Source organism: Stomoxys calcitrans, chromosome 5 (assembly GCF_963082655.1).
Source record: "Stomoxys calcitrans chromosome 5, idStoCalc2.1, whole genome shotgun sequence".
Classification (NCBI taxonomy): Eukaryota; Metazoa; Arthropoda; class Insecta; order Diptera; family Muscidae; genus Stomoxys; species Stomoxys calcitrans.
The window spans coordinates 109,010,292-109,034,714 of NC_081556.1; the positions used below are offsets into that span (position 1 = coordinate 109,010,292).

At 40.6% G+C, this 24,423-nt stretch overlaps 1 protein-coding gene across 5 annotated transcripts in view; it reads left to right on the top strand.

The window, feature by feature from the left end:
- The window catches only part of LOC106082758 (beta-galactoside alpha-2,6-sialyltransferase 1), an 82,214-nt gene extending 80,322 nt beyond the window's left edge, over positions 1-1,892 (top strand). For all 5 annotated transcript variants that reach the window (XM_013245479.2, XM_013245481.2, XM_013245478.2 and 2 more), the window contains exons 6-7: positions 923-1,020; positions 1,488-1,892. In XM_013245479.2, coding sequence (XP_013100933.2) covers positions 923-1,020; positions 1,488-1,652 — 263 coding nt within the window. In that variant the 3' untranslated portion in view covers positions 1,653-1,892. The remainder of the gene's footprint in view (positions 1-922; positions 1,021-1,487) is intronic.
- Positions 1,893-24,423: the final 22,531 nt, after the last annotated feature.

The window sequence follows — 24,423 nt, forward strand, 5'->3', positions numbered from 1 at the left end:
GGCGTTCAGCGTCGTAGGCGGACATGTTAACCTCTGCGCTACGGTGGCCTCCACAGTAGCGCACCCTTATTGTCCGATGTCGCCGCAATTTGGGACAGTGAGTTGTGTTAGGCCCTTCGACATCCTTCTTCAATTTGGCCCTGATCGGATCAGATTTGGATATAGCTGCCATATGGACCGATACCTCGATTTAAGGTTTTGGGCCCATAAATGACGCATTTATTGTCCGATGTTGCCGATATTTGGGAGTTAAGTTAAGGCCCTTCACCTATTTCTGCAATTTGGTCTAGATCGAACCAGATTTGGATATAGCTGCCATATTGACCGATATTTCGATTTAGAGTCTTTGCGTCAAAATAGGCGCATATAATCCGATTTAACTGAAATTTGACACATTTGGCTTTTCGACATCCATGTTGTTCATATCGGTTTAGTTTTAGATATAGCTACTAAAAAGACCAATATTATGTTATACACAATTGAACAATGACTTGTACTTAGTATTTAGTCCAAATCGGATCATATTTCGATATAACTGCTATGGGTCATAAGGTATGCAATTTTCACCGGATTTTGATGAAAGGTGGTTTACATATATACCTGAGGTGGTGGATATCCAAAGTTCGGCCCGGCCGAACTTAAAGCCTTTTTACTTTTTATTTTTCCCATATTTCTACCCTTTATTGTCATTTAATACTAGGGAGCATCACCAATACATTATGGCTTTAAATAACACATTAAATGGTGGTCATTAATTACCTCAAAATATCTGTTTTAGATTGCCTCGATAAATTTATTACTAAACTCAACGCAACGACTCAACTTTACTTAACTTGACTGTTGTCTCTTTTTGTTTCCAATTTTTTCTCTCTCTCTCTCTTTCCCTCTCTATGCCTAACACTTACATCATGCTGGTTAACAGGATTGGCACTACTACTACCTCACTGTCCTGTGGTGGATTTTATCGAATATATGCCATCGACACGTCTCAATGGCCGTTGCCATTACTACAGCAAGGAGGTAGGTTGGACCACACAAACAAGCACACACACACACATTCACCTACAAACACACAAACGCCCACTTGCTCTCATCATCATCATCATAGTCATACTCATTAATAAAACACATTAACGCATAAAAAAAGAACAAAAAAAAAAAGGAAAGAAGGTCCAGAAGGTTTTACTGATAACTTTGTTTATGGTTTCTTTTTCTTTTTTTTTGCTGTATGGGTGGGTGGTTTTTTTGAAGTAATTTCAATTATTAATGAATTGCCTGAATGCCTTGTCCCTGACATCAAGCATAACGAGAAAGCAATACTTCTTAAATACATCTCCAACATATTTTCATACACAATTTGTAATAATACATTATTAATTAATTGTCTTTTCTTTCCCCACTTCTCTTCACATTGCTCTCCATCTTCTTTTGGTTTTCTTGGTTTTTTTTCTGTTCGGATTTTCATTCCTCTCATTTTCCAATGACAGATCAATTCAGCGTGCACATTTGGAGCTTGGCATCCCTTGGCTGCTGAGAAATTAATGGCTCTGGACATGAATGTGGCCGATGATATGTCCGTCTTTCAATTTGGCATCCTGCGTATGCGTCGTCCAGATAAATTGTTATGCGGCTTTAATTTCCTGGGGTATTGAGGTAGGCCCAGCAACGAAAGTGGGAAACTTCTTCACAAGAATGAATTCTTTTTTCATTGGCGCGTTATGGCTGAATGAATATCTATCTGTCTGTCCATCTGGGTTTCCTCCGCGTATTTTTTTTTCTTTTTCTTCTGTTTCGTTAGAGAATTATTATATCGAAAATAAAGCAACAATTGGAGAAAAATAAAACGAAACGACAAAAACGAATTATAATAAATATTAATAAGGACATGAGAATTACTTAAGCGTTTTACTTGTGGTTGTGTGTGTGTGAATGAAAGTGTGTGGGTTATTCAACTGCCTTTGTTTTGTTGTTGTTCTAGCAGGACAAGCTCACCAATATAGTTGCCAGCCTTATTCATCTTCTTCACAATTATTTATGATTTATCATCGTTCTTGTATCATTGTTAGGTAATTATTCAAGATTTCTTCGTATTCTGTTATGTTAATGCATATTAGCGCATTTTTTTCTGTCGACTGGACAGCCGAGAAGAGATTTTGTGCTAACATTTGTGCGAATTGTTTAATTTTCCCAACAGATGTTCAGCTTCCAAGAATTGCCAAGATGTATTGATTTATTGTGTTAAAGCTGTGATAACGAAGTATCACTAAACAGGTGTAGGTGAGGGCTGGTTTTTGGAAATATTGAATACTGGTTGTTAAGAAGGCTTTCAATAGTTTTAAATAGTCCGATTTCTTCGGGTATTTAGAAAGGATTTTAATGTACCAGCGAATCTGATAAGAATGATGAATAGTGAACTACAATACTTCAGAACTCTGAACAAGGAACATGTGAATATGAGGCCACATAGCGTAATAGGGCTTCTTACTGAAACCAGGTGTCTGGAATGCCATATGATTGGACGTACAGATGTACTATATTTGTCTCTTTAGTTTGCTTCGTATACCCTCCACCACTACTGTGGTACAGGGTATTACAACTTTTTGCAACGGTTTGCGACGCTAAGAATGAAAAGTGCTAGACTCACTAAGAAGTATACCAATCGGCTTAGAATCACTTCCTGATTCGATTTAGCCTTGTCCATCTGTCAGTTAGTCCGTCTGTCGAAATCACGATAGCGTTCGAATGAATAATGAATCCGCTCGAAATTTGGCACCGGGGTTGGCAAATTGGCCATATTGGTTCAGATGTGGATATAGCCCCCATATAAACCGATTCCCAGTTTTGACTTCGAGGATAGTCCACTGGCTCTAGAGGAGCGTGATTAGATTAATACTTACTCACGCCTCAGTAGTTTGGAGAAAAAGTTCAACATAAGTTCCATGCAACAGTTTCAGAGAACATGCTATCTTGGCATATTGGTTCAGATGTGGATATAGCCCCCATATAAACCGATTCCCAGTTTTGACTTCGAGGATAGTCCACTGGCTTTTTGGGAGCGTGATAAGATTAATACTTACTCACGTTTCAGTAGTTTGATGGACTGCTTGGAGAAAAAGTGCAACATAAGGACCATGCAACAGGTTCAGAGAACATGCTATCTTGGCATAGGCGGAGCATGAGGACCACTCCCACCAAGGCACTGGGGACTATTCTAGATATCCGAACCTTTGACATACAGATTAAGTGTGAGGCAGCCACTGCGGCTATGAGACTTAAGGCGATTGTAGAATGGATTAAGGATGGGAGCAGCTCATACCTTCGCGGTTTAATCAAGACGACGATAGGAAACTTGGAGGAAGGGAAGAGATTTCCGATCGGATACCTGAGATGAACCTTGAGGTTGAGTGCGAGGCACTGCTGCCAGTGGCACAGTATTGGATTGACGGGATCCTAGTATCGCCAACTGGAAGATCATGTTACACGGATGGATCAAAACTAGAGAACTGAGTGGGTCTGGGGGTCGACATTGAGAACCCAAGGACGGTCCTATAGGTGAAGATACGGGCGATCAGAGAATGGTGTTAAATAGAGGATGTCGAGTATGAACATAAGGGCAATAACAATCAGGACGGTAAGGTCACGAATTGTCTTGCAGAGTAAGAAGGAGACTAATGCCTTCTCTGAGGATGGAACAATCCGCAATGTTTGGGTGCCGGGCCATAGAAGAGTAACTGGGAATGAGAAAGTAGACGATTTGGCAGTGAAGCCCAGATAACTACCGTCAATAAGTTGGTTAATCCGAAGACTTTCAGGTCGACGTAGTCCGAGTTAAGGGCGTGGGCGACGAACGCGCATGTAATATTGTGGAAAAGTCGATAGGACGGCGAAAATCCTATGGGTTGATCCGGATCGTGAGAAGACCAGGCTATTACTGAAAGGAAGTAAGAAGGAGGTCAGTATAGCTACGAGCTCACTTATGCAAGTTATAGCATGTGTAGGGTATGTGGGGAAGATGATGAGACGTTGGAGAATTTTCTATGTCATTTCTGATTACTAAGAAATTCACTAACAATGTCAAGACCTATAAAAGAACTCCTCGTGCGAAATTTCGTGAGGATCGGTTTACAAATGACGATATTATTGCAATTTTAGTCTAAATCGGACGAACATGTATATGGGAGTTATATCTAAATCTGAACCGATTTCCATAAAATTCACCAATAATGTCGAGACCTATAATAGAATCTCTAGTGTGAAATTTCGTGAGTGTCGGTTTACAAATGGCGATATAATTGCAATTTTAGTCCAAATCGGATAAACATATATATGGGAGCTTTATCTATATCTGAACCGATTTCCATGAAATTCACCAATAATGTCGAGACCAATAAGAGAATCTTTAGTGCAAAATTTCGTGAGAATCGGTTTACAAATGACGATATAATTGCAATTTTAGTCCAAATCGGACGAACATGTATATGGGAGTTATATCCAAATCTGAACCGATTTTTTCCAATTTCAATAGGCTTCGTCTCTAGGCCCATAAAAATGCTTGTGCCAAATTTGAAGACGATGGGATAAAAATTGTGGCCTGTACTTTGTATACAAGGAGGCCACCGTAGCGCAGAGGTTAGCATGTCCGCCTATGACGCTGAACGCCTGGGTTCAAATCCAGGCGAGACAATCAGAAAAAATTTTCAGCGGTGGTTTTTCCCTCCAAATGCTGGCAACATTTGTGAGGTACTCTGCCATGTAAAACTTCTGTTCAAAGAGGTGTCGCACTGCGGCACGCCGTTCGGACTCGGCTATAAAAAGGAGGCCCCTTATCATTGAGCTTAAAGTTGAATCGGACTGCACTCATTGATATGTTAGAAGTTGGCCCCTGTTCCTTAGTGGAATGTTCATGGGCAAAATTTGCATTTACTTTGTACACAAATTAAAATGGACAGACAAGCGGACAGAAAGACAGACGGGCAGACAGACGGACAGACAGATATACAGACGGACAGACAGACAGGACATAGCTAAACCGAATCAGAAAGTGATTATGAGTCGATCTCGATAACTGCAATCGCTGATTTTCCGCGACTGCAGTTACAGTTACTCAGTATGGAGCATTCCACTATCCGCAACAAGTGGGTGCGCCCGGAAGCTCGCAGCTAAGCTTCTCGTGACAGCAATGAACACCACACAGATCGGACCTCAATGTTCCGGCTTGAGTGGTGCTCACAGCTATCCCATGCCCGTAATCTGTAAAGCTGAAGTTTTCCAGAAATTTTCGATCATTAAGCTTATTTCGAAAAAGAAATGAACACATCATGAAACCAGTAAGGAAGGGCAAAAGTCGGGCGGTGCCGACTGAATATATCTCCCCCTTACCCCAAAAGTACTACCCAAAAATAAAAGTGCACCGATCGGGACAATATGCGACTCAAATAAAAGGTATTCAAGAGTAGAGTACGAATTTCGTAATAAAAGTTAGGTCCAAGTACCTGGGGGCCGCCCCAGCCCCAAAATCCTTTAAAAAAGGTAACTTTGACGATTATGACAATATGACTCAAATCAAAGTTATTCGGGAGCAGATTACGATTATGGTTAGGAATTAGGAATAGGCTTTATAATTTATTGATAACGGAAGGGGGCGGACCCTCCACCGTTGCCTCAAAAACACCACTCCAAATCAAAAGTGGACCAATAAGGACAATATGGTTATCAAATGAAAAGTATGCGGGAGGTGATAGCGAATCTGGCGTACAAATTCATGTTGAAATATAGGGGGTCACCCCACCCCCACAAAAACGCCCAAAATGGGCACATTAGCCCCAATCACGGATATATGAGACTCGATTTGTTTGTTCCGTATAGACTGAAAAATGGCAGAACCGATTTTCTTGAAATTTTCGCATATTGTGTAGGTTGGTTTGGAAGCAAACATCGATATCGGAGGGGGGACGGACCCTCCCCCTTATGCCAAAAACATAACCCAAACTCAAAAGTGGACCAATCGAAACAATATAGATATCAAATGAAAGGTATTGGAGAGTAGAATACGAATATGGTATTAAAAATGGAGTCTATGTACCCATCGGGCCGGCTCAACCCCAAGACTCCCCCAAACAGACATTTTGGACGTTCATTTCAATATGCGGTTCAAATGAAAGGTATTCGGTAGTAGATTTCGAATCTGGCATACAAAATCAGATCGAAGTATAGGGGGTCACGCCAACCCTCAAAAACGCCATTAGACCCATTAAGACTTTCTGATACTTGGCTGAACCGATTTTCTTAAAATTTTCATAAATTGTGTACGTTTGTCTGGAAGGAAACATAGGCTATATAATTTTTAGATATCGGGTGGAGGCAGACCCTCCCCTAAAACCCAAAAACGCCACCCATATCCAAAAGTGGTCCGATGGGCACAGTGAGGGTATCAAATGAAAGGTATTGAAGACCAAAAAACGAATATTGTATTGAAATTTGGGTCCAAGAGGCCAGCGGCCCTCCCCCTCTTCACCCAACGCCAAAACCCCTCTAAACAGCTATATTCGAAGTTCATGTCAATATGGGACTCAAATGAAAAGTATTAGGCTGTAGATTACAAATATGGCATAGAACATTAGGTCCAAGTAATGGGAGGTCGCCCACCCCCAAATACCTCACAAGGGCATATTACCCGACCACGGCTATATGGGACTCAAATGGAAGGTATTAGGGACTAGATTAAGAATATAACATTAAAATTTGTGTTCAAGTCTTTTCCTCCTAAAGATACGTCGAATGGGCTATTAGACCCATTATGACAATATGGGATAATTTTGGAGCCATTATGACAATTTTGGAGCCAAGTGTTTTGCCTTGCATAACCGAGCAGATAAAGAAAATGGAGAAAGTTGGGAACCACAACTTTGAGATAGTCAGTAACTTTATCTACCTCGGGACCGCCGTAACCGAAACGAATGACACCAGTTTTGAGATAAAGCGAAGAATAATACTGGCAAACAGATGCTACTTTGGACTAAGTTGGCAGTTTAGAAACAAGGCCACCTCTCGACAGACGAAGACTACACTATATAAGGCACTGATACTACCCGTGCTGTTATATGGTTCTGAAGCATGGGTACTTGTGAAAGCAGATGAGGCAGTGCTTGGAGTATTTGAGAGAAAGATTCTTTGTAAAATATATGGACCAGTTTGCGTTAACGGAGAATATAGGCGACTTATGAACCACGAGCTGTATGAGCTGTAAGACGACGATAGCATAGTTACACGCCTCAAAATAAAGGGTGATTTTTTTGAGGTTAGGATTTTCATGCATTAGTATTTGACAGATCACGTGGGATTTCAGACATGGTATCAAAGAGAAAGATGCTCAGTATGCTTTGACATTTCATTATGAATAGACTTACTAACGAGCAACGCTTGCAAATCATTGAATTTTATTACCAAAATCAGTGTTCGGTTCGAAATGTGTTCATTCACCGTTCAGCGATGAGGCTCATTTCTGGTTGAATGGCTACGTAAATAAGCAAAATTGCCGCATTTGGAGTGAAGAGCAACCAGAAGCCGTTCAAGAACTGCCCATGCATCCCGAAAAATGCACTGTTTGGTGTGGTTTGTACGCTGGTGGAATCATTGGACCGTATTTTTTCAAAGATGCTGTTGGACGCAACGTTACGGTGAATGAACACATTTCGAACCGAACACTGATTTTGGTAATAAAATTTAATGATTTGCAAGCGTTGCTCGTTAGTAAGTCTATTCATGATGAAATGTCAAAGCATACTGAGCATCTTTCTCTTTGACACCATGTCTGAAATCCCACGTGATCTGTCAAATACTAATGCATGAAAATCCTAACCTCAAAAAAATCATCCTTTACAACGGCTGCGTTGGCTAGGTCATGTTGTCAGAATGGATGAAGAAGCTCCAGCAAAGAAGTCTTTTGAAGGCAAACACGGTGGTACACGCAAACCGGGAAGACCAAAAGCCCGATGGAAAAATCAAGTGGTGGGAGACACCTTGAAACTTGGTGTCAGAGATTTTAGAATGAGCGCAGAAGATCGAGACGCTTGGAACGCTATTCTATGTTCGGCTAGTGGAACAAATATTCTGTCGTAGCCAATTAAGGTAAAGTAAGTGTTTTGGAGTACGCCCTAAAGCTTCCCCTAAACTGAACTTACTTTCCATTGGGAATAAAGAATGAATTTGATATCTATTTGTAGTGCAAAGTACCGGTGGCCGCCCCAGCCCCAAAACCCCCTCCAAACGCTTCATATTTACCGGCCATGGCAATATGGGGCTCAAATTAAAGGGATTTGGAAGTAGCAGGAAGCAGCATGAATTTGATATCCATATTTGAGTCGAAATGTCTGAGATGCCATCCCTCCCCTAATGAGAACATTACTCTAAGGAAAAACATTACCACCAAGAACCGAGAAGGGGCAAGTTTTTCACACGTCAATGAATGCTTTCCGATTCAAGTTTAAACTCAATGATAAGGAACCTTTTTTAAAGCCAATTCCGAAAAGGGACGCCCTTAGTGCGACACCTTTTTGGGGAAAATTTTTTAAATGACCATGCATGGCATTGCATCTCGTAAATGTTGCCAACATTAAGAGGGGATTAACATCGCTTTGTCCGATGTTCTCGCCAGGATTCGAACGCGTTCAGCGTCATAGGCTACAATGGCACGAATTCGATATCCGCATTCAGGGCGAAGTGTCCCCACCCTAAAAAGATATTAGAGAGTTAAGGAAGGCGTAGCGGAGCGGGCCCGGTAGTAAATTAGTTTTCCAGTTATCACGTCTGCTTGCTGTTTACCCAATGCAAAAGTAGACATGCATTGTCTGAACTCTTATGTCTCCATTGTCTTATTAGCCATAATGGTCAATTGGATGCCTATCCATAAATGCACTTCAATGGATTGTCATCAACAAATGATTGAAAAGAGAATGGAGGAATAAAACAAAGAATAGGAATATGAAAAGCAAAACGACGTTCATTGGTCGAGAAAACGTTAAAAAATTACGGAAATATATATTTGACCACAATACAACTCTGAAACCTACAAAAAAGAAAAGCCAACAAACAAGCTAATAAAGCACTTCCATGACTCCTTTAAGGAAACAACAATAATCAGCTAGCATCTTAATAACGTATTTCTGGTGCACTGAGGCATGTAAAGATGTTTGAATGAAATCACTTATCACAATAACTAAGGATGTTCACTGCTAGTCTTTTCTCCTGTTCTGTGAACGTGAGACCTTTAGGGTGGCATCAGGTGTAGCAGACCACCTTCCCATTTCCACAAACAATGGAGATGAAAATCAAAGGATGGATGACTGACGACTATGCACGCATGCATGTCTCATGGCATTCATGTATTAAACAATAATTAAATCACTACGCTTTGCTGGCAGGGCGTTGAAATTGCTTTGTTTTTTTTTATCGTTGATGAATAAATAAAAATTATGGTCTTCTGCAGTCGTACAATCAGAATGCGGTGCAAAATCCAAAAGACGCAAAAGTTCAAGTTCAATAAATAAATGAAATTTATTATGTTCCGCATTACAAATGATTTTAATGTGGTGGTGCGTATTTGGATTGAATTTAGTTACAATATGCACTGAGAAAAATCAATATTCTCTAATTATGACAATTAGCCACGGGGGTTATTTTCTTTCCAAACCAATAAAAATTTTAGATATATGTGTGCACTACCCTCTTTAGATTAACTAAGTTAGGTTAGCTTCAAATGACAGTCTCCCAACAGACTCTCTTAGATGTTTTCATCCATTGTGAGATACCACAGAAGCCGGGGATGCCTTCTAGTTCCTACCATTGAAACCACAAAATCGCTTTGAAAACGAACTTTCGAATGTTCACCTACGTTAAATCAGACATGTTCTCCAAGAAATAAGAATGAGATTTAAAATTCAGGTCCCAATAATACTGATCGGTCTAAATGTTTGTTTGGAGGTTTTTGGGGTGGGGCGTTTCCCCTAGGTACTTGGATAGAAATTTGTGTTACTATCAATGCAATGCAAATTTGCCAATGAACATTCCTTTTAGGAACAGCGGGCATGTTTCTCTCATATCAATAAGTGCTGTCCGATTCAAGTTCAAGCTCAATAATAGGGGACCTCCAACCTTGTCCCAACGGTGTGCCGCAGTACGACAACTCATTGGGGAGAAATTCTGACTATCAATGTACAATGCAAAATTTCATCACTGATATAATCTCGAATCGTATCGGATAGGGTTATATAAAGGGCCCACAAAAGATTGTCCTGAAAACTCTTTTGGGAGTTTGCTTCACCATTTCCATCACCATAACTGGGAATAACCCACACCTCTGATTGGCTGTTGTACTGAGTAATCTGTTATTGTTGTTGTAACCATATTTTTATGTGGTTACAACAACGACAAGTTCTCCAAGAAATAAGAACCTTAAGACAAAAGATTGTCCTGAAAACTCTTTTGGGAGTTTGCTTCACCATTTCCATCACCCACAAAAGATTGTCCTGAAAACTCTTTTGGGAGTTTGCTTCACCATTTCCATCACCATAACTGGGAATATCCCTCACCTCTGTAATTGTTGTTGTAACCACATTTGTATGTGGTTGCAACAACGACAAGTTCTCCACGAAATAAGAACCTTAAGTGAAATATTTTCTGACTGCCAGTGCGGGACACACCCACAGCAGATTTTCTATAGTCTCTTCCTCGACGTCCTCACAGCTTCTGCTAAAGGCGTTACTGGCAATCTTCAGTCTGACATCATGTTTTTCCATCAGACAGTGACCTATCATGATGGACACAATGACTGAGACGTCTGTTCTATGCAGGGCCAGAAGAGCGGTAGATCTCTGCAAGTCTAGATACTTACTTCACTTTAATTGGCTATGACAGAATATTTGTTCCACTAGCCGAACGTAGAATAGCGTTCCAAGTGCCTCGATCTTCTGCGCTCATTCTAAAAACTCTGACACCAAGTTCCAAGGTGTCTCCCACCACTTGATTTTTCCATCGGGCTTTTGGTCTTCCCGGTTTGCGTGTACCACCGTGTTTGTCTTCTAAAGACTTCTTTGCTGCAGCGTCTTCATCCATTCTGACAACATGACCTAGGCAACGCTGGCGTTGTATTTTGATGCGTGTAACTATGCTATCTTCGTCATACAGCTCATTCAGCTCGTGGTTCATACGTGGCCTATATTCTCCATTAACGCATACTGGTCCATATATTTTACGTAGAATCATTCTCTCAAATACTGCAAGTACTGCCTCATCTGCTTTCACAAGTACCCATGCTTCAGAAGCATATAACAGCACGGGAAGTATCAGTGTCTTGTATAGTGTAATCTTCGTCTGTCGAGAGGTAACCTTGGTTCTAAACTGCTTCCAAAGTCCAAAGTAGCATCTGTTTGCCAGTATTATTCTTCGCCTAATCTCAAAACTGGTGTCATTCGTTTCGATTACGGCGGTGGCAAGGTAGATAAAGTTACTGACTGTATCAAAGTTGTGGTTCCCAACTTTCTCCATGTTCTTTATCTGCTCGGTTGTGCAAGGCTTTTTGGGAGTTGAAACCATCCATTTCGTCTTATCTCCATTTACTGCCAGAACCATTTTCACAGACTCTCTTTCGATTCTTTCAAAGGCTGCAGTCACTACTTCCGGTGACTCGCCTATGTCGTCGGCATAGGCGAGAAGCATGTGTTCTCTTGTTTTCTCACATCTATTCACATCTGCATCTCGTATACTCTTCACCAACAGCATATTAAAGAGATCACACGATAGGCTGTCTCCTTGACTGAAACCTAGTTTGGTATTAAATGGTTCCGAGAGATTCTTTCCTATTCTTACTGAGGCACGCGCATCAGCAAGTTTCATCCTGCAGAGTCTTATTAATTTTGCAGGGATACCAAACTAAGTCATGGCTTGAAATACCTTTCAACGTAAAGGAGTGTCGGAGGCGGCTTTGTAGTCAACAAAGAGATGGTAGGTGTTGATTTGTCCTTCTCGGGTCTTTTCCAGGATTTGGCGCAGTGTGAATATCTGGTCTAGGATGGATTTACCAGCTCTAAAGCCGCATTGATAGGGCCCAATTATCTCATTGAGTTTTGGTTTTAATTGTTCACACAGTACGCTCGAGAGTATCTTGTATGCGATGGGGAGGAGAGTTATTCCTCTGTAGTTGGCACATTCCGTCTTGTCCCTTTCTTGTGTACGGGACATAGTATGCTGAGGTTCCAATCATCGGGTATGCGTTCTTCTAGACAGATTGCGCAGATAAGTTGATGCATACGCCTTATCAGCGTGTCACCTCCGGTCTTAAACAGTTCAGCGGGTAACCCGTCGGCTCCTGCAGCCTTGTTGTTCTTTAGTCGAGTCACTGCTACTTGGACCTCATTATGACTAGGAGGTAAAAAAACTAGGAGTTACCATCATCAGGGATTGGTTCTGCGGTATCCTCTTCGCCGCCAACGTCGGACACTAGCAGTTGGGTAAAAAGTTCCTTCCATATACTCAGCATGTAATCTGTGTCAGTTACCAGATCTCCTTTTTTGTCTCTGCAGGAGGATGTGCCAGCACCAAAGCCATCGGTTTGATGTTTCATTCTTTGGTAGAATTGCCGGACTTCATTCTGACTCCTGTACATCTCAATTCGCTAACACTCACGTCTTTCCATTTCCTTTTTCTTTCTGCGGAATAGACGTTTCTCCTCTCTCTATTTCTCCCGATACCTCTGGTTCATCTGGCGCGTTGCAATTCGCTAACACTCACGTCTTTCCATTTCCTTTTTCTTTCTGCGGAATAGACGTTTCTCCTCTCTCTATTTCTCCCGGGGGGGGGGTTTTGGTCCGTTTTTACTATTCCTTTGTTTCTCATAGTAGTTCTCATAGTTTTCCGGGGACTGGTCTCGCGCAACCCAACCGCATGGGTTTTGTGGGATTGCACATGTAACCCTCGTTGTGGCGAGCCGCTTGGTTCAAGATCCGACGCTCGCCACCTGCCGCCCCTAACCTGGGAACAGACGCTGATGTTGGCCATTGGTTATTTGAAGGTGCCAATAACTCGTCTTGTCATCTCGAGTATCATTGGCACTCAGTATTTAATTAGGAGACAGTGCCACCTGACTCCTCACTGAGACTCTCCTCTCTAAAATCAAGTCTAGATAAGGCCACATAATTTTAGAATGTTCAATGAAGTCACATTGACTTAGACTTAGCTTTCTCGTGGGCATGCCTCGTGTCGCATGGTACAGACTCTAGTACCACAGATTCCAGTCACCCTGGAATGTGTATGCTATACCCTAGTCTCACAAGCTTGTCCGCTTTACAATTCCCTGGAATATCTCTGTGGCCCGGCACCCAGAATAGGTGAATTTTGAATTATTTTGCCATCGCGTTGAGAGATCTGTGGCAGTTGCGGGTGATTTTTGAATTTAGAAATACGCTCTCCAGGGATGTGATATCTGTCTGAGAAAACATTTATGCCACTCGTGGTTATGACAATATATCTTAGCCATTCCACCACTTCTTTAAGTACAGCGATCTCCGTTGGAAACACACTACAGTGTTCGGGTGATCTTCTCGATATGACCTGTCCATGCTCTTCAGAGTACAAACCAAAGCCACCTGGTCTTCTAGTTCCGAATCATCCGTATAGAAGTCTATGTATGAGGTTAGGTTAGGGTAGGTTGAAAAGGGGGTACGATATTAATTCGGTCCATGCCACTGTGGACATACAAATGCAAATTTTGTCTATGACCATTCCATATTAATGAGTGCAGTCCGATTCAAGTTTAAGCTCAATGATAAGGGGCCTTCTCTTTTTTATAGCCGAGTCCGAACGGCGCGCCGCAGTGCGACACCTGTTTGGAGAGAAGTTTTACATGGCATTGTACCTCACAAATGTTGCCAGCATCAGGAGGGGAAATCCAAATAAACAACAAATTTTGCACATGAACATTCCATTAAGGAACTGAGGCAAACTTCTCACATACCAATGAGTGCAGTCCGATTCAAGTTTAAGCTCAATAATAAGGGGCCTCCTCCTTCTTATAGCCGAGTCCGAAAGGCGTGCCGCAGTGCGACACCTCTTTGGAGAGAAGTTTTACATGGCAGAGTACCTCACAAATGTTGCCAGCACTAGGAGGGGAAAACCAGCTCTGAAAATTTTTTCTGATGGTCTCGCAGGGATTCGATTCCAGGCGTTCAGAGTCATAGGGGGACATGCTAACCTCTGCGCTACGGTGGCCTCCGTAGCGCAGAGGGAAATCCACCGCTGAAAATTTTTTCTGATGGTCTCGACGGGATTCGAATCCAGGCGTTCAGCGTCATAGGCGGACATGCTTACCTCTGCGCGCTACGGTGGCCTCCGGGAGGGGAGTGGTATTGAAAACATTTAAGGATTTTGTAAGTAGCACGGAATTCCTAACTTCAAATTTTCGGGCCGAACTTTGGATACCCACCACCTCGGGTATATATGTAAACCACCTTTCATCAAAATTCGGTGAAAATTTCATACCTTATGTCCCATATCAGTTATATCAAAATAGGTTCCGATTTGGACCAAATACTAATAAGTATACTAGCTAAATGTTAAAATAAACCGATCTGAACTATATACGACACGGATGTCGAAAAGCCTAATGTAAGACACTGTGTCAAACTTCAGTGAAATTGGATTATACATGCGCCTTTTATGGGGCCAAGACTTTAAATAGAGATATTGCTCTACATTGCAGCTATATCCAAATCTGGACCGATTTGGGACAAGTTGCATAAAAATGTTGAAGAGCCTAATACAAAGCACTGTCCCAAATTTCGGCGAAATCGGACAATAAATGCGCCTTTTATGGGGCCAAGACTTTAAATCGAGATATCGGTCTATATGCTACATATACAGCTACATCCAAATCTGGACCGATCTGTGCGATATTGCAGAAGTATGTCAAGGCCCTTAACCTAACTTACTGTCCCAAATTTCGGCGACATCGGACAATAAATGAGCCCAAAACCATAAATCAAGTAATCGGTCTATATGGCAGCTATATCCAAATCTGAACCGATCTGGACCAAATTGAAGAAAGATGTCGAAGGGGCTAACACAACTCATTGTCCCAAATTTTAGCAAAATCGGATAATAAATGTGGGTTTTATGGGCCTAACACCATAAATCGGAGGATCGGTCTATATGGCAGCTATATCCAAATCTGGACCGATCTGAGCCAAATTGACGGAGGATGTCGATGGGCCTAACACAACTCACTGTCCCGAATTTCATCAAAATCGGATAATAAATGTGGCTTTTGTGGGCCTAAGACCCCAAATCGGAGGATCGGTCTATATGGCAGCTATATCCAAATCTGAACCGATCTGGGCCAAATTAACGGAGGAAGTCGAAGGGCCTAACACAACTCACTGTCCCAAATTTCAGCAAAATCGGTTAATAAATGTGGCTTTTATGGGCCTTAGACCCTAAATCGGAGGATCGGTCTATATGGGGGCTATATCAAGATATAGTCCGATATAGCCCATCTTCGAACTTAACCTGCTTATGGACAAAAAAAGAATCTGTGCCAAATTTCAGCTCAATATCTCTATTTTTAAAGACTGTAGCGTGATTTCAACAGACAGACGGACGGACATGTCTAGATCGTCTTAGATTTTTACGCTGATCAAGACTATATATTTACGTTATAGGGTCGGAAATGGATATTTCGATGTGTTGCAAACGGAATGACAAAATGAATATACCCCCATCCTTCGGTGGTGGGTATAAAAAGGACTCCTCTTTTTGCCATGTACCTAACAATTCTTAGCTACGTTGTAAAAGCCTCTGGAACGATATACGATTTATGTCTGGTTATTTGAAGACCAAGTCTTTATGAGTAGTACATAATGCCTCCTTCACAATGATCCCCATGATTTGCAACATATTAAAGGCAATATTTTAAGGTTTTATTATTACACCCAATATGTGTTTATATGCTGGTTGAGTGTCTCCGACACTAATGTTTCATTATCTATGTGACTTATTATAGGCGTGACTACTTCCCAAGAACAGACCACTTTGCATAATTGCATTATTAGTCCATTTATTGTAGTCGGACAGTTGATAGGCAATCTGAAATCGACAGTTGCCATGAAACATTAACAATGAATGTACTTTGATAAATCACTTCGAGTGCCAGCCAGCGCTCAGTCACCCACTAAGCAGTTACACCAGCAGCTGTGGCACCATCCCAAAGTTTTGCATAAATTTATTTATTGGCACATTTACACATAAAACCATAGACAATTGATTTGACAAATTTAGCGTTAATCACCCCAAAAACTGACACCAGCAATGATTTACAAAGCGTCAACATTGTATTCGATGCAATCAAATTACATTTCCTTTGATGTGGTCACAGTAAGAGAGGAAAGTTACTCAAATCCCCTTAAAGCCATACTTCTGCGATGAGGTAGGAAAGTTGTATTTTGTAAGATTTGCCCACGAACATTAATTAAGGAAAAAAAATTTAAGAAAAAAACGAATAGAGATATCTTAGTAATTATTTTTGAATTTAGTTGACAAAAGTGTCATTAAAATGCGAAAAATAAAATAATGCCCGATTTTTTTTTACAAAAATCCCCAAAATACCCCTTTCGGGCAAACATGGTTTCGAAATCGTCATGCTTTAGTAAATTTGCTGTGGAGGCTACAAATATTGTTAGCTGCAAAAAGTTTTTTGCACGGATTAAGGGCACATATGGAGTAATAACAAGTAAGAGCGTGCTAAGTTTGGCCGGGCCGAATCTTATATAACCTCCACCATGGATCGCATCTGTCGAGTTCTTTGCGCAGTATCTTGTTTTAGGCAAACAAACAATAAAGAATAAGGATGGAGGAGGAGGAGCTGTATCATGGTATAGTCCGATTCGGAGCTCAAGAAGCAAAATCGGGAGATCGGTTTATATGGAAGCTGTATTAAGCTATAGATCGATTCAGACCATATTACACACGTATGTTTAAGGCCATGGTAGAAGCCGTTGTACAAAATTTGTGCCAAATCGGATGAGAATTCCGCTCTCTAGAGGATCAAGAAGTCAAGATCCCAGATCGGTTTATATGATAGCTATATCAGGTTATGGATCGATTTGGACGATACTTCGCATAAATGTTGGAAGTTATACCAAAACATAAAGTGCAAAATTGTCAAATCGGAAGAGAATTGCCCCTTTTAGAGACTCAGGAAATCAAGACCCAAGATCGGTTTATATGGTAGTGTAACGAACCACCACACGGGCTCTACTTCCTCTGGGAGTGGCTACCTCCTTGCCCCGGCCGCGCTCAGTCTTAGGGCAGTTCTTTCCCTTCAGAAGTAGACTCGGTTTCGCAAACATAAAAGTAAAATAAGGTAGCTCTTGAAAAGGAAAAGATAGAGGTAGAAAATGAAGTAAGGAAATAGAAAAGGGAGAAATAGGAAGATGATGTTATTACTACAGGATGCAGTTATTGATCTCGTAACTGCTCAGCTTCCCACCCTACCATGCTGAATTCCAAGTTCTTTCAGCCCTTAAATAACCTCCTCTACTTAAAGACCATCACCTTTCACAAATGAACGGATAATGCTTAGAAATTCATTACAATATATATTTAAAATTAATCAAAACAATAGTAAAAAGTGATGCTATAAATCATATTAAGATAAGAGGAAATATTAATTGCAAATTTGATAATAAAAAAAAACTAGTAATAATTATTTTAAATGTTAAACAAAAAAAAATTAAAACAATTAATAAATGAGCAGAAGAAATCTTTTTGATTTCTATGATTTTTAAAGTGTACTAGTTGTAGGTATTTGAGCATATGCAAACTAAATTGCGAATGTAAAAATAAAATAAGGACTCACCCGTTAATTCAACGTTGTCATCAGGCCTGTTGACTGGGAGTTATTCATTGTTTTGACAGCTGAAATTCTTTCTTTTTTTAAAATTTAGTTTGCTGAGCTCACGGTTTGTATAAAATGTTGTTAAATTATTTCGATAGCTAATTCACTAAGTAGAATTTTTAAATTAGGGTTTCTTCCATTTAAAAGACAGCATTTGGTTGCAAAATATTGTTAAATTGATGGAGAACATCCTTATGTGATAGCGGCTTCAATGAATGCCCTCCTTAAATAGTTGCCATTTGATGGGGAATTCCCGCTTTAGCGGCAATTCCAAATAGATTTACTAATCAGATTTACTATTTTTGTTGCGTCCGGTTATACTAATTTTCCAAAGTCCAGTTAAAATTATATCGTCAAATCCTTGTGTAGTTTCGTAGAGATTCTTCTAGATTTCCTTTTAAAATTTTCAGTGGTAGGTAAAATATTGCCTCACAAAAATCCTTTAGAATCTTCTTGAACGATGTGGAACACGGCGATTTTCCACAAAAACTGAAAGCCAAAACTTCTTTTCTAACGCGTTATTTGATAAAATTGTAAAAATTATTAGAATTTTCTCCGTTTTAAATGAAAAATTCAAATAAAATTTTAAACAAAAGTTAATTATTTTCTGTCCTTTCCGAACAACGTCTTGACAGTTCAATGTTTCAAATAAAATCCATCGAAAATTAGTTGTTTGAGTATAAAAGAATTTAGAAATCTCTAGTTTACATTCCAAAGCCTCTGTGAGTCTAACAAAAAAAACTTTTCATGCAGCATAAATTTCCTCATCCAAATTGTTAAAATTTATCAGTCACAGTAGCTATATCAGGTTATAGACCGATTTGGACCATACTATGTACAAATGTTGGAAGTGATATCAAAACACCACGTGCAAAATTTCAGTCAAATCGGAAGAGAATTGCGCCCTCTAGAGACTCAGGAAGTCAAGACCCAAGATCGGTTTATATAGCAGCTGTATCAGGTTATGGATCGATTTGAACCATACTCGTACAGTTGTTGGAAGTGATATCAAAACACCACGTGCAAAATTTCAGTCAAATCGGAAGAGAATTGCGTCCTCTAGTGGCTCAAGAAGTCAAGACCCAAGATCGGTTCATATGGCAGCTATACCAGGTTATGGACCGATATGAACCATACATAGCACAGATGTTTGAAGTGATATCAAAACAGCTCATTCACAATTTCAGCCAAATCAGACGGGATTTGCGCTCTCTAGAGGCTCAAGAAGTCAAGACCCAAGATCGGTTTATATGGCAGCTATATCAAAACATGGACCGATTTGGCCCATTTACAATCCCAACCGAGAATATATATATTAACTTTATGGGGTCATAGACGCATATTTCGAGGTGTTACAAACAGAGTGACGAAATTAGTATACCCCCATCCTATGGTGGAGGGTCTAAAAACGTGTGCCCAATTGGGGGATCTGGGCTTTGGAATTTTTGAACAAGAAGTCAAATGGGGAGATCGGTTTATATAGGAGCTATATCAGGTTATAGACCGATTTGGAACATTCTTCGCACAGTTTTTGGAAGTCATAACAGAAAACTTTGTGCAATATTTTAGCCAAATCGGATAAAAATTGCGGCTTCCAGGGGCTCAAGAAGTCAAATCGGGATATCAGTTTATATTGGAGTTATAACAGGTTCTTTACCGATTTAGACGGTACTTGGCTCGGTTATTGGAAGTCACAAAAAAACACTACATGCTCAATTTCAGCCAAATCGGACAAAAATTGCGGCTTGTAAGGACTCAAGAAGTCAAATCGGGAAATCGGTTTATATAGGAGCTATATCAGGTTATAGACCGATTGGGACCATACTAGGCGCAGTTGTTGGACGTCATAACAGAATACTATTTGCAAAATTTTTAGCCCAATCGAACAAAAATTGCAGCTTCCAGTCTCTCAAGATGTCAAATCGGGAGATCGGTTTATATGGGAGCTATATCAGGTTATAGACCGATTTGGACCATTATTCACACAGTTGTTGGAACACATAACAGACAACTTTGTTCAAAATTTTAGCCGAATCGTTAAAAAATTGCGGCCTCCAGTGTCTCAGGAAGTCAAATCGGGAGATGGGTTTATATGGGTTCTATATCAGGTTATCGGATAATCGGATTTCGACACTTAGCCGCAAAGTCGTTGTAAATTTTGTCACTTATCCAAATCATCAAAATGAAAATCGAACCACAAGCGCCTTCGAACCACAAACACCTTCGACTAACTTCAGGGCTCTACCAAGAGGCGCACGGGCTACCTAGGACCCTGACGTTGTGATAATACCTCAGCTCGAACTATTTCAAATTTCAAAGCGTTATCTCTGTTGGTTCTCAAATTGCATAGTTTTTACTAGTTTTTTTTCGATTCTATCCCACTGTGCGGTGTGACAAATTTTAGTAAACCCCCATGCAGTCTAAGGCAGCGACTATCTATTCTATGTCCTTCGTGATAAGTGTTTATGATTTTCTCATCTCCACAGTGAGATGATCGGATAACATCTGTGTTCACTTTTATGACCTTGACAACGCTGTGATTGATTTTTTATACCCTCCACCATAGGATGGGGGGTATACTAATTTCTTCATTCTGTTTGTAACTACTCGAAATATTCGTCTGAGACTCCATAAAGTATATAAATTCTTGATCGTCGCGACATTTTATGTCGATCTAGCCATGTTCGTCCGTCTGTCCGTCCGTCTGTCTGTCCGTCCGTCTGTCCGTCTGTCCGTCTGTCCGTCTGTCCGTCCGTCCGTCCGTCCGTCTGTCGAAAGCACGCTAACTTCCGAAGGAGTAAAGCTAGCCGCTTGAAATTTCGCACAAATACTTCTTATTAGTGTAGGTCAGTTGGTATTGTAAATGGACCATATCGGTCCATGTTTTGATATAGCTGCCATATAAACCGATCTTGGGTCTTGACTTCTTGAGCCTCTAGAGTGCGCAATTCTTATCCGATTGGAATGAAATTTTGCACGACGTGTTTTGTTATGATATTCAACAACTGTGCCAAGTATGGTTCAAATCGGCCTTTAACCTGCTATAGCTGCCATATAAACCGATCTGGGGTCTTGACTTCTTGAGCCTCTAGAGTGCGCAATTCTTATCCGATTGGAATGAAATTTTGCACGACGTGTTTTCTTATGATGTCCAACAACTGTGCCAAGTATGGTTCAAATCGGTCTATAACCTGATAAAGCTGCCATATAAACCGATCTTGGGTCTTGAATTCTTGAGCCTCTAGAGGTCGCAATTATTATCTGATTTGCCTAAAATTTTGCACGTAGTGTTTTGGTATCACTTCCAACAACTGTGTTAAGTATGATTCAAATCGGCTCATAATCTGGTATAGCAGTCATATAAACCGATCTTGAATCTTGACTTCTTGAGCCAATAGAGCGCGCAATTCTTATCCGATTGGATTGAAATTTTGCAAGACATGTTTTGTTATGATATCCAACAACTGTGCCAAGTATGGCCCAAATCGGTCTATAACCTGATATAGCTGCCATATAAACCGATCTTGGGTCTTGACTTCTTGAGCATCTAGAGGTCGCAATTCTTATCCGATTTGACTCACATTTTGCACGACGTGTTTTCTTATAATATCCAACAACTGTGCCAAGTATGGTTCAAATCGGTCCATAACCTGATATAGCTGCCATATAAACCGATCTTGGGTCTTGACTTCTTGAGCCTCTAGAGTGCGCAGTTCTTATCCGATTGGAATGAAATTTTGCACGACGTGTTTTGTTATGATATTCAACAACTGTGCCAAGTATGGTTCAAATCGGCCCTTAACCTGATATAGCTGCCATATAAACCGATCTGGGGTCTTGAATTCTTGAGCCTCTAGAGTGCGCAATTCCTATCCGATTTAGCTGAAATTTTGCAAGACGTTTTTTATTGTTACTTTCAACAACTATGTCAAATAAGGTACAGGTCGGTTCATAACCTGATATAGCTGTCATATAAACCGATCTGGGATCTTGACTTCTTGAGCCTCTAGAGGTCGCAATTATTATCCGATTTGCCTGAAATTTTGTACGACGGATTCTCTCATGACCATTAACATACGTTTTTATTATGGTCTGTATCGGTCTATAGCCCGAAACAGCTCCCATATAAATCGTTCTCTCTATTTTACTTCTTGAGGCCACAAAGGGCGCAATTCTTATTCGAATTGGCTGACATTTTACACAGGTCTCCAACCTATAATAATCCCAACCGGACCATATCTTGATATCGCTCTAATAGCAGAGCAAATCTTTTCTTATATCATTTTTTTGCATAGGAAGAGATGTCGGGAAAAGAAATCGACAAATGCGCTCCATGGAGGAGGGTATATAAGATTCGGCCCGGCCGAACTTAGCACGCTTTTACTTGTTTTGATGTTGAAAAGTTACTAAGGTGATTGAAGCAGGCCAGCTTTAACAGGAAACGTTTTTTTTTTTCTTCAATCAACAACGCCTTTTACCACTGCACTTAATTTTCATTGTTAATGTTATTAATTGTTGGCTCCTTGTTAGCGTTGTTTCTGTTCCATTAACCCTTTGGTTAAGACCAATTTGTAGGTAACGATGCATTTACTCGAACTCAAGTGCCTACTGAAGTTATTGCTCCCCCTGTTCTGTGAATCGGTGGTTTAGGGGCTCCACAACACCCTCGCATCGTCCTAAAGTGCTGGTAAACAAAATTACACCGATATAAAGGCAGAGAGTATAAAATCCAAAAAGAAAACATTTCCAATATGAAACAAAGGAGTTGCAATTAAAGTGCTCCCCCACATAGCACATTGGTTTGGGGAATCGGATTTTTTATAAAAAAAATTAAAACGTGTAAATATTTTACCTAAAAAAATTTTATGTAACTTAACTTTCATGTATACCAAGTTGTGGTCAGAATAATAGAAAGAGGAGGAACTTCTGAAGTTCTGGTACTCCCAACCAATGTGTCCACCAAGAATGAATGCCTTGTACATGGAGGTGTAGATGGGTGATTCAAACGTATCAGGAAGATGCCACAAAACAAACAATGCCCTCCATCATATCAACAGCACCTTCACAACGCACCAAGTGCGAACCAACTTGACCTTGTGTTTATAGTGAGATCTTGGCAAAACACCTTACATGGCTAAAAATGGTGATGCGTTGCGTTTTTGTTCTGAGCTCCACACAAAAAACATGCTCAACTAAATGCAACACAAAGGCCTGCAAGTCAACGCAATGAACAACTACCGCAAAATCAATTGCAAAAAACAAATTTCGACACCACAGCCACTGGAGAGAGCCTGACAATTTGACAGCAGGCACGCTGGTCGCGGACATAAAACTGCTGACTAAGATTTTTATCATCTTGAGTTTCATTTCATGTGTGTGGTAATTACCCAACCAAACTGAATCCACGAAGCATATTTTATCGATTCTCCCTCCTGCCGAGGGAATGCCATGCGTTTGAACAATTCTTCATGTGCAGCACATGCTATGCGATGACATGCAGGGCAGGCAATGTGCCTTGATAGTCATCGCCTCAGCATGATTCAATCTGGGTTCAGGGTAATCCATTGATGTGTGTTCAACATTACACCAAAAATCCAAGAACATGGGAAATACTGAAATTTTTACGAAGAAGTAACACAAAATCATAAATTTGTAATATGATTCGAAAATAGGAGGAAATTTGTTAACACAAGGAGCAAACAACGCAGAGATGTATGGTCAAGTGTGGTTGGTTATACAAAAGTAGGTTGACCCTAAAGGCTCAGGGAAGAATAACGTAGGATCAGTTTAAATGGTGACATATCAGCCCTATCGGGTACACATTGATAGTTCTCCGATGCTGGCCCGGAGCTCTTCGCTACACGACGAAATTGCTTTTTATACCCTCCACCATAGGATGGGGGTATGCTAATTTCGTCATTCTGTTTGTAACTCCTCGAAATATTCGTCTAAGAGCCCATCACGTATATATATTCTTGATCGTCATGACATTTTAAGTTGAACTAGCCATGTCCGTCCGTCCGTCTGTCTGTCGAAAGCATGCTAACTTTGGAAGGAGTAAAGCTAGCCACTTGAAATTTTGCACAAATACTTCTTATTAGTGTAGGTCGGTTGGGATTGCAAATGAGCTATATCGGTCCACGTTTTGATATAGCTGCCATATAAACCGATCTTGGACCGGGACTTCTTGAGCCGCTATAGGGCACAATACCTATTCGATTTGGCTTCCAACAACTGTGCTGGGTATGGTTGAAATCGGTCCATGACCTGATACAGCTGTCATATGAACCTATCTGCGGTCTTGACTTCCTGAGTGTCTAGAGTGCGCAATTCCTATCCTAACTTTCGAAGAAGTAAAGAAGTAAAGCACAAATAACTCTTACAAGTGTAGGTCGGTTGGGATTGCAATTGGGCTATATCGGTCCACGTTTTGGTATAGCTGTCATATAAACCGATCTTGGATCTTGATTTCTTGAGCCGCT